Source organism: Aulonocara stuartgranti (assembly GCF_965226115.1).
Source record: "Aulonocara stuartgranti genome assembly, chromosome: 18".
In the NCBI taxonomy this organism is placed as follows: domain Eukaryota; kingdom Metazoa; phylum Chordata; class Actinopteri; order Cichliformes; family Cichlidae; genus Aulonocara; species Aulonocara stuartgranti.
The window spans coordinates 29,333,701-29,350,092 of NC_138954.1; the positions used below are offsets into that span (position 1 = coordinate 29,333,701).

Sequence of the window (16,392 nt, forward strand, 5' to 3'; positions counted from 1 at the left end):
AATAGTACTACAACCCTGATTCTGAAAAAGTCAAGTACACACAAGCAATTTCTACAGCCAAATGTTTTCCTGTTCTACACTCAGTGGCCACATTATTAGGCAGATACTGGTAAGTATCAGGTTTGACCCCCTTTTCCCTTCACAACCAACTAAATTTTTCATGGCACAGATTCAACAAGGAAATACTCAGTGGAGGTGAAGTGGACTCAATTTCATGTTTAAGAAACTAACTGTAAGCTGACTATAGCCACATTGATGGACCACTGTGGCTATAAAGGGATGGACATTGTTAGCAATGATACTACTGTAGGCTGTTGCATTTAAACAATGCTCAGTGTGCGTAGAAGATATCCCCCATACCATTACTGCACCAGCAGCAGCCTGAAACACTGGCAGGATGCTGGTGCCTTCATCTTGTTTATACCAAATTGTGACACTACCGACTGAATGAGACTCAGACTATTTTTCCAGTTCTGTGCTGGCCAATCTGCTGGAGCTCATCTGCTTCAATGTGTTGGCCATTTAGAGACGCTCTTCTGCATACCATGATTGTTATGAGTAGTTATTTTAGTTACTGTTGCCTGTCCATCAGCTTGAATCTGCCCAATCTCCTCTGACATCAAACAAGGGATTTTTGCCCAGAAAGCTGCTGCTTACTGGATATTTTCTTTTTTATGGACCATCCTTTGCAGAGATGCTTGTGCTGGAAAATCCTAGCAGATCTCCAGTTTCTGAAATCCTCAAACCAGCCTATCTGGCTAACAGCTATGCCACATTTAAAGTAATTTAAATGGCCTTTCTTTTCTATTCGAATGCTTGGTTTGAATGTCAGCAAGATGTCTCGACCATGTGCTCGTGCCTAAATGCTGCCGTGTGATTAGCTGATTAAACAATTGCGTTAATGAGCAGTTGGTGCACCTAACAAAGTGGCTGTTGAGTGTATTGCTTAATATAAGATTTCAGCAGCTTAACAGTTCAGAGCTGCACTGTAATATGTGCTGTGCATGTTATCTTGATGAAATAAACAAGCCCATCCCTGCCACAGATGTCCCCTGGATAGCAGCATATGTTGCTCCAAACTTGAATATATCCTTTAGCATTAATAGCACTGATGCCACGGTCACTGATTAACTTTACATTGAGAAATGTTAAGGAGGGTGAACGCCCATCTTTACTTCTGAAACACTCCATTTCAGCTTCTTTCCACTCGATAGTTTTGTTTTGCTGGCATCAAATACATCATTCCAGATACAAATTTCCCAGTTTCACCTAAATATATAATGAAGTAAGATGCAAATGGTTAGCAGCAGAAGACCACAGAGCGTGCCACTCCTTTATTTTAAATATTTAGCAGTTTAGCAAGTCCAAACTTGGAATCAGGGTTATGAGAGGTTACGTCTATTAAATTCAAACACTATTATTTAGTGGGACATAATGTTCACCATCTCATTTTAGCAGGAATATAATTTTGTAGCTACGGGGCCACAATCACTTCAAAAAGATAGCATCTAAGTTATACCTACAAACAGCACCTATAGTCTCCCTGAGTCAGCAATGAAAAACGTGGCACACAGGCAGACTAACTGTTGACTGTAAATGACTTGTAAGCTTTTTAGCATTACACATCAGCAGATCCAGATCAGATCTAATCCTGATTTCCCCACGCAAACAATTCCAGTCAGTTCTCATTCCAGTGAGTTTATTTGGTCTATTTAGAGTATCAGCATGGAGGTTCACTCAGCATGCAACAAATATGGACTAAAGACAGCATTTGCACGTTGTTTTGTTGTTTGAAGGTAAACTGGAATTTGGTAGACCGCTCCAGCTGAAAACATGAAAAACAATCTATACTAATGACTGCACATATACAGTCACCTATCTATACGTCTGTCTCCATACACATTTAGTGTAATGTTTAATTAATTATATCCACAAGGTCAATGCATATTAATTACTTATACTGATTACTAAGCTTAATTAAGAAGTTAATTATATGATTTCACACAGTTCATAATGAAATCTTTGAGCGGTGCGTGACGCTGCAGTTTCTTGCTCTCACCTGAGTTCCCAGTCCCAGAAGGATGAGCATGAAGAAGAAAAGCAGCGACCACAGCGGCGAGATTGGAAGCAGAGTGAGGGCTTCTGGGTAGGCCACAAAGGCCAGCCCCGGACCGTGGTCAGCCACCTCTGACACGGGGACGTTGAGGTGGTGGGCCATGAAGCCCAGGATGGAGAAAATGACAAAGCCAGCATAAACGCTGGTGGCACAGTTGGTTATACTGATGATGATGCTGTCTCTGTATGTTGAAAGGAACAAAGAACAAAGCCAATTATATGAATACATACCGAACACATTTTAAATGGTTAAAGAAAAACAAATGGGATCAGCTGATCTCGATCTGTCTGCTGAAATATCAGTGTTTAATAAAACCGTGAATTAATATAGAAGATGGCTTCATTAGTCTTAATAGGCCCGATGTATGAGTCACGATAGTGTTCCTAAGCTCATTTACTCTGTTTACACTAATACACTAGTGCTGGTTTTCTGCTCTTTTTTTGACATCTGACTGTTGCCCGGGAAACACCTTTTCATCTTCTCTTCCTCCGACACAGACTCGGACTTTGACCGTGTTCAGATCTAAACAAGGGAATACTGTGTTTCCACACTGCTTTCCTTTCTCACATTTCCTGTTAAGGTTACTGCAGAGGATGTCTTTGATCACTTTGATGCCAGTCCGTTTCCCCACGCATACGGATTCTGTTCGATCCCACTCTATCTGCACTTCTGCATGCGCACCAACTGGTGGTGTTACAGGAGTGCAAAAAGCATCTCCACCAGGGATGGAGCTGCAGAACACAAGCTGATTAAGTTGCCGTGCAGCTGTGTGCACTGATAGCACAACTTCAAGCTTCTGGCAGAGGAACACATTATATCTTTAGCTTCTCTCCTTAGCCCCCTCCACCGACACCCTCACTCCATCAGCATGTGTGGACAAGCTCAGGAGAGTAAATGACATCGTTTTCCCTCCTTATCTCCTTCTCTGTCCTTTTTCCTCCATCTTCACCTTCTCTTTGGCTTCTTGCACGCTCCCCTGGTGTTCAAGCACATGGCAACCAGCCTCCTAACACAAGTCCAAAAGAGCATTTATCTCTGTGCCCACTTACCTCACCTTCTCTTTTTGCGAATGACTATTTTACCCCACTGCTCATAGTTGCTCCTTAGCTCTTGCTCTGACTCATTAGGTCATCTGATGCATAAACTCAAATAAAGTCAGGCTTTTTTCCCAGAGCGAGTTATACTCAGCACAGCACTCACCACAATGACAAAACCAAACCTATATCGTGGTAATGTTTTTATAGGTGTGCTTTTAAGGTGCTGGCAGTTGGATTTTAATCCCATTAGACAAAGCAAAGTCTTTTCCTCAGAATTTCTTCCTTAGTAACTCATCATCGCCTGGCCCTGAATGTGTATTCTTTTTTATTTAAAGCATAGCTTATAATGAGTTTACTCATCATCTTTACCAACCTGAAACAGTTGTTGTGGAACTTGTTATATGAAGCCATGGTAATGAGACCACCCCAGGCACAACCCAAGGAGTAGAAGATCTGTGAGGCGGCATCTCCCCACACCTACACAAACAAACCCACAAACCGTCAGAGGCAGTACAAAGATGGGGGAAAAAAACCCAGTTCAGAAACATTTCTACATCCAGCACATCTCATTTATCTACATGCTAATGGAAGTGCATACCTTTGCATCAAGGACTTTCTGCCACTGTGGAGTCAGGTAGTACTTGATGCCGTTGATGGCTCCATCCAGGGTGATGCCACGGATGAAGAGGATAGTCAGAACAACATAAGGGAATGTGGCTGTGAAGTACACCACCTGAACACACAGATGATCACACAAGCTGATAAAATCATCCTATACACAAGCGCCTTAAAATGCCATCAAGCCAGGGTGTGTGTGTGCATGTGTGTGTGCTCTAGGCTCACCTTTCCAGAGGATTTAACGCCCCTGATGAGACAGAGGAAGACAACAGCCCAGGATACAGCCAGGCATCCCAGGATAGGGAGACGGACCTCTCCAAAGTTCCCAATATCATCAGAGATGTTCAACACATAGTGTCTGATAGACAGACACACAGACAGAGAAGGTTTCAGGTGCTTGAAATACTTTACATTTACACGTCTGACTAAAGTTGTGCAAGAGAAGAAAACTCTGAAAGAGGAAAAAAAGCCCAGCTTTGCACTCTATCAACAGTCTTCAGCACATAGATAATAGAAAACTTTAAGCAGAGCCACAAAAACCTTGTATCTTGTGATCAAACAGATCCATCAATCTGAAATGGTATTATATGTGGTATTGTAATTAGTAATGAACAGGTAGTCTGTACCGACAAGCTGAGCAGTCCCACATTACATAATCATATGTACCCTCTGTCATTAAAATGCCAAGAAAAGCATCAGGGAGTGCAGTTACAGGGCTGCTCCTTCTGCAACACATTTGAATAAGAGGCAGCAGATAATGACAACACTCTGACTTCCACTTTGATGGCCTATATTAATGCTACTAATTATGGATGTTAAGTGATGCGAATGCCACAGGAACTGCTACACTGGCACAAAAATGATGATAAAATTCTAAAGAAGTTGACAGTGAAATGCTACTGAAAGTACCAATGTTTTTGGAGATTTCTGCAAGCACTAGAGATCCTGTACAATAACAATATGTGGAATGGCAGCGGCAGGTGCAGGACAGGTCTACCTCAACTTTAGTAATTAAAATCGTGATATTTCTCTTACACTTTTGCTCCCTGTGCAACAAACTGTGAGGGCAAAAACTGAAGCCAACGCGGAAGTGCCAAAATCTGTAGTTCCTGGAGTGTCAAGTCAGTCACCATAGGATTAAAAGCACATTTCCAGCCTTTCCCCATCATAACTGTATGCTTAGAGCTGGGCGATATGAGATTTTTTCATATCACGATATGTTTTTTTCCATTTCAGGCGATAACGATATCTATCACGATATAAGCCAAATAACTATATTTGTAAGATTTAAATGTGCCGTTGCTCACAAGTAAAATGTGAAATAATCAGCAGCTTGTTTTTATTTAAATACTTATTTCCCATAATAAGTTCAACAGGGTAGATGTACTTAACTCATTCACTGCCATTGACGTCTATAGCCGTCAATTGCAGTGAATGAGTCAATGGGTTTAACTCATTCACTGCCAATGGCTGGCAGTGAATGAGTTAAGGAACATGAGACTTTTTCAGATAAATAAAGGCAAATATTGCAAACTACACAAAAGGCAGCCACTAAAGCGTTTAAGTTTCAAAATAGAACAAACAAAACAGACTAAATTGTCAATTCCACTTAGAAACAAAATATTAATTCTAAAAATAAATCTTAGTTTGTTTTACAGAAGAACAGACAAAACTGACTAACTTTTGTCAATATCAAATAAACTGAGAACTAAAAGGAAATTCTCAATCTCTCCTTGTTGTATAGCTGAGCTTTTCAAACAGTTTTAACAGTTACTTTAGTCTGACAAAAGCCGAATGACGAATTAGCGCTTCCAGTCAGAGACTGAGGCTACGTCCACACGTACACGGGTATCTTTGAAAACGGAGATTTTCCGTTTTCGTTTTAAAAAATAATCCCGTCCACACATAAAGGCAGAAATGAAGGAAAACGCTGCTATGAACATGCCAAAGCAGCAGGTGGCGCTAGATTCCTAACCGTGCCGAAATGTTGGCCAATCAGAAGTCTAGAAGCCTCGGTGGGAAAAAGTAAACAAAGCTGGGGCATAGAAGCAGAACAGAGTCGTATGTGTGGACGGACAGTAACTGTGTGTATATGTAAGCATTTAAACACTGCAGAGAGTAGAATTAACAGTAACAGTATTGTAGAAATTCATTTCACCGAAACAATAACGTGGCGCACAGTGTGACGCATGCACCAGTTTATTGTATTTCCAGACTTGCTTTCGGCACAATTTACAGTGCACGCTACTCTGTTTTTTGTCAGACTTGAAATAGCTGAAATACCTTCACACTACGGAACTTCTATGGCTCTTCCGTTCGACAATCTCTCCGGCATTGGAACCATCATCTGTTTTCTCTTCGGTCACGCTCGGTTGATTTTTCTAGTCGGCACACTCATTTCCTCCATTACGCGCTGGCTCCATTACCCGCTGGCTGCTTCCCAAACAAACACACGTGCGGCTTGGCACTTGTGCTGTACGTAACAAGTCACGCGACGTGATGCTGCGGCTGTGATTGGTTCGGCTCTGCGCTACTTAATTTGGATTGGCTGACCTTTTTTTTTTTTTTTTCTTGAGGACAAGAGCGGCGAGGTCTATCGCGATAGCTTAATTTCTCTATCGAGTCAAAGTTATATCGCGATACATATCGTTATCGTTCTATCGCCCAGCTCTATGTATGCTGTTTGAGTTTATTTTTTTAATTCATCTTTTTGGGTACCGATGGCTACTGTGACTGATAGTTGTTCTTACACAAGCAGCATCTGCCAGTATAATATATATTATATATAGTACGGTACGGCCTCTAACATAGTAAGAGTCAAAATGCTAAAGTTGAGACAAAATGCAATTTCCAGAAGCCAGCTACTAACCTCATGGTTTATGCACACTCTACAATGCAAACCACCAAATTTCTAGCATTGTCACATCCCTGATAATTGATGCATATACACCACTCTCACTTTTACATAACATAGCAAAGCCTGCACTTAAACAGTAGATGTACCTGGATATCCGCTTAAAGATCTCCTACTTTATGCAGATTTTTGTGACTGTGCTGCACAACAGAGTGCGCAGGGGTATGGTAAACACCCTGCATGTCAGCTGAGATGATGCAGACCCAACACTGTACAGAAACTTCTGCTAGTCCAGTCAAATCTAGTCCAAATATTTGAATACTTTCTGCAAACATGAGGCCTCTTTGAGTCAAACTTATCTGATAGGTCTGAGTCAATTTCGACCTCTGTTAAGAATGATAGGCCTACACAACCAGGTTCTAAGAGGTTACTGGTATAACTCGGCAAAACAAAGTGCATTACAAAACTCAATCATTGCATGAGCAAGCATTCCTGATTTATTTTATATATAGTACTACTTCGCAGAGAAAAACTTTTGGTTTAACTGTATTTTTAGTGTCAGCCTAAGTGCATCATATACTTCCTGTTCTTACTTCCAGTACTCCTCGCTTGGGCTGGTCCTCTTGGTCCGGTTCACTACCTCAGACACCCCAGCTACCAAGCTACTGGTAGCATTTGCCAGGCTAGCGTTCAACTGGTAACTGCTAACGACACCGCTGCAGTCTGGCGTGTTCCACGGGTTGTTGCAGTAAGTCCATGGAAGCAGGTTTGTCATGGACAAGAAAAAGTAGTAGAAGGCAATGCAAATGACCACATTGTAGTATATCCCAATGTAGGTGGACACCACCATCATGCCGTAGCCCACGCCTTAAGGTAGGACAGGATGGAGAGAAAAAGATAACCAGGTAGAGAACATTAGAAACTAAAATGTGAAGTGGATGTAACTACTGCTGCCTAATTAAATTTTCATATGAACAATAAAATCAATATTCACACAAAGACATACACACGCATATACTTACCTTTAAACATGGGGCTGATCTTCCAAACCCCCAAACAGCCCAAGCTGGCAAACTGACCAAAGGAGAGCTCGAGGAAGAAGAGTGGAATGCCACAGAACACAAGCATGATGAAGTATGGCAGCATGAAGGCACCTGGAGGAGAAAATTAACCAGGAAGTCAATTTCTCTGGTCCAGAAAGACTGGGAAGGATACACGAACACATTGATTTAAAGGGACATGTCATATTTGTTTTCAGCTTTATATTTATATTCATGGATTTTGCTAGAGTAGCTTAGTATGAATCCCAGTTTAAATGTGAATCATCTACTGCTGGGCATTGGTGGCCTTATTTCGTCCAATGTCTGGAACAAGCTGTTTTAACTCTGTCAAAGCCAACTGTCTTCTGATTACAGCAGCTGGATGGGCCTTGTGTGCTTACAGTTAGAGCTATTAAGATATATCAGAGAAAATGAAGACAAGCATAACTCGTCCCCTCTGATATAAATGGTGCCCTATTCAGTGTTTTGTTGCTAGCAAACTCTTAAACAGCTAGATGCATGGTCTGTACAAATTACTGTGTTGTTGTGAGAACACTTTTTGTGTTAGTCGTGACAAAAATATCCAAACCTACGAGGCAAACAAAAGTCAGCTGCCTCCTATTCTGTTACCTGACAAAGATAATAACTACCATGGAGCCAGATGAGCATAATTACTGCAGAGATGCCAAGTCCACAGACACCAGCAGACAAAAGAAATCAGGCACATTATATAAGCTGGCAGACGTAGTCTATAAGTATTCTACATAGGTAGGCTCTCCAGCTACAAGCCAGAGAGGCACAATGGACCATATGTTGTCATTAAAAACAGGCTGTGCTATTATACGGTTTAAAAATACTTACGTGTAAGCAATGACGTGCAATTTAAAACTTAACCAAATCAAGTCTTACATGAATTGGACCCATGCCATACAGACTTATAACTGAACCTGAAATTATTATTATTTTTTTTTTAAAAAGCAAATGAATTTCATCTGTTATATAACCTCCCTAGAGTGAGCAGAGAGGTCACTAAATGTCTGTTCAGCAGTGCAGCAACTCTCTGGTGGTTCAGACTGGACCAAAAACCAGACGGTCAACTAGAGGGACAATCTGTGCGTGTGTGCACGTGCTAGTATGCTTTCATAAGATACTCCACATGTGAACTATGTTGGTGCAACCAGCTGATACTGTCCAAACCTTTTCACTGCTGATAAAGTGAACGGTCACTGCTGCAGTATCTGCAGCTGTGTGTTGAGCTAATGCATGGCCTCCATATACAAAGTCCTTGCGCAGGAACTCAAGGCTCCTGCATGCATGACACAAATCCAAATATTTGCACTGTAGGCTTATTATCTGCAGCTGGGGTCATGCCAAGGAAATCAAGCACTGAGTGAGGAGAACTGGACCAACACTGCTGCTTTTCACTACACGTTGGTACAATTCTTGCGCATGTTTTCAAAGGAAGATGCAAGGTATTTAAAACACAATTTAGGCTGTTTAATGTTTAATCCACAGCTTTTAGGATGCATCAGAGTAGGGAGCAAAATACTGACAAAAGAGCTTATTTTGCTGTCACGATGTTCTTACGCACTGAATACGGTAGCTTTATTATGAAAGCAGCATAACAGCAGCAGCACCTGGATCTGTTCTATGTGCTCAGACATATTTTGACAGCAATCACAGCCCAACAAACAATAACTGCAAACCTTTATGCCTAAAAAGATGTTTTGCATTGATGTTGAGCACGTAATGTGTGAGCTATTGTGGAAAAAAGACAGCTGCACCGAGTATAGGTCTATGAAATATGTTTGAAACATCCGGCCTGCACAATGATCTGACTTTATATCTCAAACAAATACACACAATAAAAGATCTTGCTAATAATGTTAGCACAAATAAGTAATCATATCTGCTAAATTTCCCTTTTTTTTTTTAGATTCTAACCCCAGTTTAACTGTTAAAGACCTATTATTCTTTTCCTTTTTACTGGCACGTATTCAGTGCCGTGGAAAAGTATTTCCCCCTTTCCAGATTTCTCCTTTTTTGTGCATATATGATATATAAAATAAAATGCAGCTTTTAAATTTTGATTTCATTTATTAAGAGGGAAAAAACTATCCAAACTACCTGGCCCTATGTGAAAAAGTAATTACCTTCCCCCCCTTGTTAATCATGAATTAACTGTGATTAATCACATTTGTTTGGAAAGTTAAGTTCAATTTCACGAGCCAAACCAAAGCCTGATAACTGCCAGACCTGAATCAAAAAATCACTTAAACAGAACCTGTCTGACAAAATGAAGCAAGGTAAAAGATATCAAAAAGCAACACATCATCCGAAAGCTAAGAAATATAGTCATTGACATCTTTCAGTCTGGAAAGGGTTACAAAGACATTTCTAAAGATGTGGTACTTCAGGGAGCCACAGTGAGAGCCAATATCCACAAATGGAGAAAACTTTGTGGTGGACCTTCCCAGTAGTGGCAGCCCTACCAAAATTACGGTGAAAGTACACAGATGACTCCTCCAGGAGGTCACAAAAGAACCCAGACCAACATCTATAAAACTGCAGGCCTCACTTGCCTCAGGTAAGGCCAGTGTTCATGATTCAAAAATAAAAAAGTCTCAGCAAAAATGGCATCCATGGGAGATGTCCCAAGAGAAAACTACCCACAGATTAGCTAAAAAAAACAAAACAATTTTTTTTTTTTTTACTGTTCCCCAAGACTTGTGAGAAAATATTCTGTGGACTGACGAGACAAAAGTTGAAAACTAACCCACCATTTCATATAAAGAACATCATACCAACAGTCATATTTGTTTTCAGCTTTATATTAGGGGCAGGGATAGCTCAGTAGGTAAAGTGGTCGCCCCATGATCGGAAGGTCGGCGGTTCGAATCCACTTAACGGCTACCCTGAGGTACCCCTGAGCAAGGTACCGTCCCTACACACTGCTCCCCGGGCGCCTGCTTAGTGGGCTGCCCACTGCTTCACTGAGTGAATGGGTCAAATGCAGAGAAAAACAAGTAATTTCCCCATTATAATAAAGTATCCATTGTTATTATTATTATTATATTTATATTCATGGATTTTGCTAGAGTAGCTTAGTATGAATCCCGATTTAAATGTGAATCATCTACTGCAGGGCCTATTTCGTCCAATGTCTGGAACAAGCTGCTTTAACTCTGTCAAAGCCAACTGTCTTCTGATTGGATGCCCCTCATAAACAGAAGGTTTGTACAGCAGCTGGATGGGCCTTGTGTGCTTACAGTTAGAGCTGTATGCTGACAATAATAGACAATATTATTATATCCCCTCTATATGAAATCACTCGGAGCCAAAAGTAGAAAAAACAAAACACAAAACTGAAACTGAGTGTTTAGTGAGTCTACTCAAAAGTCTGAGCTGACCTGATTATTGTACCACTCAGTGGTAGTGTGATGGTCTGAAGCTACTTTGCTGCTTCAGGACTTGGATAACTTGCCATAACTGATGGAACAATGCATTTTGCTCTCTACTGAAAATCCTGAAGAGGAATATCCGGCCATCAGTTTGTTCCCTGGAGCTCCTGCACACTTGGGTTATGCAGCAGGACAGTAAACCAAACCACCTCTGAATAATAATACATTTAATAATACATCTTATTTGAAAGCGCCTTTCAAAACACTCAAGGTCGCTGTACACAGTAGAATAAAAGCAACATAAAAGCAAGAAGTTTACAGAATCATAAAAGCATAAGACATAAACAAATAAAATAGGAGTGTTGTAAAGGCTCACCTTTCAACACATTCACTTCACCAGATGCACCTTGTTTCTTTTCCTCACCTTTGATTGGGTGTGGTGCTTGGCCTTAATTGCACTCACCTGTCACTTGTTATATAAGGACTGCACTCACCTACCCCTCACTCTTTCTTCACTCCCACATGGGGTGGCAGCTGAGGTGAGTTTCTCTTTGAGTCTCCTGAGTTCATGTATCATTTTGAGTTACTTAAATCGTACTTTATGTCCTTTTTAGAGAGCAGTCCATGTGTGTCTTTGTTTCCTTCCTTTTTTGCCTTATTTATTTGAGAATAAAAGGAGTACCCTGAAAATAATTGCATTAGATGGCTGCTTTTCTTATTCTAACCGGATGAGCCCATGAAGCTGATTGCTTCAGCCCTGAACCTTCCTCCCTTCAAAACATGGTCCTCCGAGCCGGAGTAGCGTCAGCGTCATGGATTCACAGCAGCCATTGACTGAAGATTTGAGACATTCTGGTCGTGATAGTCGACCTCCTGCCCACCTGCAGCAGTATGACGTTCAGTATCCTGGAAGTAGAAGTGCTCGATGTGATACAGAGAGTCAAACAGAATGCCAGCATAATGACACAGACACACATGGGCTGCAGGATCCTGATGGGGAGTCAGGAAGTCTACCAGAGACATCACTTGCTCCTTTACCCACCAATCAAGATGAGGTGATGAGGGAACTCCTGATGACAATGAGGGAGATTAGGCAACTCATGCTTCAGTTATCTCCTCCCCATTCTCGCAGTTCCTCCAGATCTTCAATTCACACTGTCTCTGATGAAAGCAAATCCTCTGTTTGCGGTTTACAAGCCATTCCCCAAACACATCAGCAACATGAGCAGTTCCCAGTGATTGATCCAGCAACATGTCAATCACCCTCTCAGCCCCCCCAGGTTAGCCGTCACTCTGGTGCAGTTCTGGCTGCTAGCCCTCCTTTCCCTAATTCAACAATATTAGATGCTGCGGTTCCTTCAAGTGGTTTGCCTAGACCAGTTTTTCCGACACCAGATGAGACTCCTTTTAATTTCCTGGCCACGCCAGTGCAAGGTCCCCACCGGATTTCGTGTGTTCAACCTGCTGTTCCTCTGGATGAAGACCCCGCTCAACCTCTCGTCTGCATTCCAGAACCAAGGCAGCACCCTCCTGTAAAGCAGCAACCAGCTACATCTGATGGTTTGCATGCACAAAACCCTTCAGTACCCATTACTGCTAGTTCTAGTCACCCTGTTAGCACTAGAACACATGTGTATAAGCTTGAGGGTCCTTCTTTCCCAGACCTTACCAGAGAAGATGAAATCCAGTATAGGCTGTTACGAATGGCCCTTACTAACCTGCTTGACCCTCATGAGACGGAGCACTTTAAATATCATGTCCTCCTCGATCATCTGAAAGTAGACCAAGCTAAACGGTTAGCTATTTCCTTTTCCTATGCTCCTGACCCATACACTCAAGCCATCAAAGCTCTTGATGAGCGTTATGGGCAACCAAGACAGCTGGCATTGAAAGAGCTACGGAATATACTGGAGCTTCCTCCTATCAGAGCAGGTGATGGTCGGACTCTGGACAACTTTGCTCTTCGTGTGCAAGCTTTAGTTGGTTTGCTTAGCACTATGGGTGATCAAGGACAGACAGAACTAAATTGTGGCTCCCATGTCGATCGCCTACTTGAAAAGTTGCCCGCAGAGCATTCCAGTCGCTTCAAACGGCACATTTACAGGGAACAAGGATATATGATGTATGACTTACCTTTGTTCTCATCCTGGTTGCAAATGGAATGCAAGTGTCAACCAAGAAAGGACAGTCCTGTTTCATCCTTTAACCAGCCACGACCTGCCCATAAGTACACCTCTCCACTCACAACAATATTACATGGGACAAATGCATCCGATCCTGTACAGGCAGCACAACCCATCATAATGACTAAGGCTAGATGTGCATATTGCTGCTCACCTAAACACCACATTAGCAAGTGCCCTGAGTTCATTAACAAGACAAAGGATGAGAAAATAAAGTGGATAAAGAGAAACAAACGGTGCTGGCGTTGTGCTAGAACTCATCAGGCTGCGAAGTGTGATCTGAGGAAAGCATGTGCCACCTGCATGGAAAGACATCTACAGATCCTATGTGAGGTGAATCAGAGACCTAGAACTGAAACTAATCCTGTAGTGAGGACACTGTACTTTGATAGACCTAGCGATCGCCCTAGTGTACTATTAAAGGTTGTGAAAGTGCTCCTGCGTAATGGCAAAAGAACCCTGGAAACATATGCGATACTTGACGATGGCTCCCAACGTACCATGCTTCTGACATCTGCAGCTAAGCATCTCCACCTAACCAGGAAAGCTGAAAAATTATCACTCAGAACTGTCCATCAAGAAGTTGAAACCATTCAAGGTTCTTGTGTAAGTTTCCAGATCTCACCCATCGCACATCCAGAGAAAACATACACAATTAATAATGCCTTCGCTACAAGTCACTTAGCACTTTCAGACCACACCTACCCCGTATCCCCTCTTCAACGGAGATACAAGCATCTTCAAGGTATCCCATTAACCTTCATTAACAAAGCAGCTCCACTACTGCTCATAGGCTCTGATCATACCCACCTTATTACGCCGATTGCACCAGTTAGACATGGACCATTTGGATCTCCTGCAGCAGTCAAAACCCGCTTAGGATGGACACTCCAAGGTCCAATCACAGACTTCCAACCCCAGAGCAGTTCCACGCATGCCCAATGTTTATTCACATCTTCCAGTTCAGGTTCAGGAGAACCGCTCCAGCACATCCTTGTGTCCGCTGATGGCTCTGAATTCATTCAGCCACCTCATACTCTACCATCAGCAGTACCTATGTCGTCACCGGCAGTGCCACTATCACCAGTTCCACCGCCTGTGGCTGCCATTCCGCCAGTGGTCAGGGCGCTGCCTGCTCCTGCATCACCTGGTCCTGCCTCCGCCAAGCCCCGTACATTGCCCCCAGCACCTGCAAAACTGCCCAACGGTCTGCAGGTCTGGGCCTGCCGCTGCATCCCATGCGGTTGGCATTTGGACCTGCTTTGCCGCCACCGCTGGCTACATGGTCGGCCCCCTGAACTGTCTGGCCTGCATTGTCGACCCCCTGAACCTATATTAGACCTGTAGCATGTCTGATTCCTCTGCTCCCGCTTTGTGAAAAGGAGCATCTCTGATCCTTTGAACATATTTCTCAGTAGAAATATGGGGGCGGCTGTTGTAAAGGCTCACCTTTCAACACATTCACTTCACCAGATGCACCTTGTTTCTTTTCCTCACCTTTGATTGGGTGTGGTGCTTGGCCTTAATTGCACTCACCTGTCACTTGTTATATAAGGACTGCACTCACCTACCCCTCACTCTTTCTTCACTCCCACATGGGGCGGCAGCTGAGGTGAGTTTCTCTTTGAGTCTCCTGAGTTCATGTATCATTTTGAGTTACTTAAATCGTACTTTATGTCCTTTTTAGAGAGCAGTCCATGTGTGTCTTTGTTTCCTTCCTTTTTTGCCTTATTTATTTGAGAATAAAAGGAGTACCCTGAAAATAATTGCATTAGATGGCTGCTTTTCTTATTCTAACCGGATGAGCCCATGAAGCTGATTGCTTCAGCCCTGAACCTTCCTCCCTTCAAAACAAGGAGAGTGGAAAGGTTATGTGGGATAAGCTATTTTGTACAAGTGGGTTTTGAGTTGGCTAACAAACCCAAAATGACATGGAGTGGCCAAGTGAAAGTGCGGACTTAAATCCAATACAGATGCTTTGTCATGACCTTAAACAGGTCAATCATGCTCAAAAACCCTGGGACAAAATTTCTCCATGGCGATGTGAAAGACTCATTCCCAGTCATCACCAACGCACAAACACTAGTTCTTAGGTTTGGGGGTAATTACATTTTCACACAGTACCAGACAGGTTTGGAAAGTTTTTTTCCCCTTAATAAATAAAATCATCAATCCAAAAAAGGATTTTGTATTTACCCGGATTTACTCTGTCTAATATTTAAAAGCGTTTGATCATCTGAAACATGTAAGAGTGGCTAATTTGCAAAACAAATTGGAACTCAAACACTTTTTCTTGGAACTGTATATCCGATTACAGCGTTGGATTGTCATTTTAAACAACACTTAAACAACGCTTCGAACAACGATGTAAAAGTAGTTTCCGTGAGTCAGAACAGAAGGCTTTGCAACCAATTAGAAGAAAATAGGTTTAACCTCCTGAGACCCGAACTCTTTCATGGCATGTATTTTTAATTTCTGTTTGCTATTTGGGCTGATTGGGACCTGTTGAATATAAAAAAAAAAAAGAATTACGTGATTTTTCTGATTTTTGTTTCTGAGAAAAATGAGATCCACATATAAGGACATTCGCTTTAAATTTCGATAGGACAGTGGCAGTATAACGGCCTCATAAGTGGATAGCAGGCCCTTGTAGAGCAAAATTTAGTATGTTGGTCTAGACAACCCAAAGTGTGATGTCCACATACAGTATGTGGACGCCAGGTCCTAGGAAGTTAAAGGAAGGGGGGTCTTAAAGGGAGAGGAGCCATCTTGTTTCAAACAGAGGATTTCTCAGCAGCTGATAAATTCTTAGTATCTTACTACACTAGGGTTACAACCCAAAATACAAGTTTGAAAACACCCAGTAGTTGCCATGATAGGAAACATATCTATTGAATCCACCAAGAATAAAACACTGTCTAACATCATCTGATTAAATAACAGTGGTATTGCCTCTGAGCGACTGAATTATTTCTAAGTTGACACACACCTGATCATATATACAGTGTAGAGAATATAATGGCAAAGTACAATCTCAATACAACAAAAAAACCAGAAAAAGAACCCTGAGAAAACCCGAACTTTCTCAGTTCTCGACCTATAGACTGTGTCCATCTGCATGCCTATATTATGCACAGGAACCC

The 16,392-nt window shown here is 42.1% G+C and overlaps 1 protein-coding gene across 4 annotated transcripts in view; it reads right to left on the minus strand.

The window, feature by feature from the left end:
* slc6a9 (solute carrier family 6 member 9) overlaps positions 1-16,392 on the minus strand; it is an 87,297-nt gene that overhangs the window by 10,848 nt on the left and 60,057 nt on the right. For all 4 annotated transcript variants that reach the window (XM_082512632.1, XM_082512630.1, XM_082512631.1 and 1 more), the window contains 6 exons: positions 7,648-7,779; positions 7,219-7,492; positions 3,997-4,129; positions 3,752-3,886; positions 3,527-3,630; positions 2,060-2,297 (listed from right to left, as the gene is read on the minus strand). In XM_082512632.1, coding sequence (XP_082368758.1) covers positions 2,060-2,297; positions 3,527-3,630; positions 3,752-3,886; positions 3,997-4,129; positions 7,219-7,492; positions 7,648-7,779 — 1,016 coding nt within the window. The remainder of the gene's footprint in view (positions 1-2,059; positions 2,298-3,526; positions 3,631-3,751; positions 3,887-3,996; positions 4,130-7,218; positions 7,493-7,647; positions 7,780-16,392) is intronic.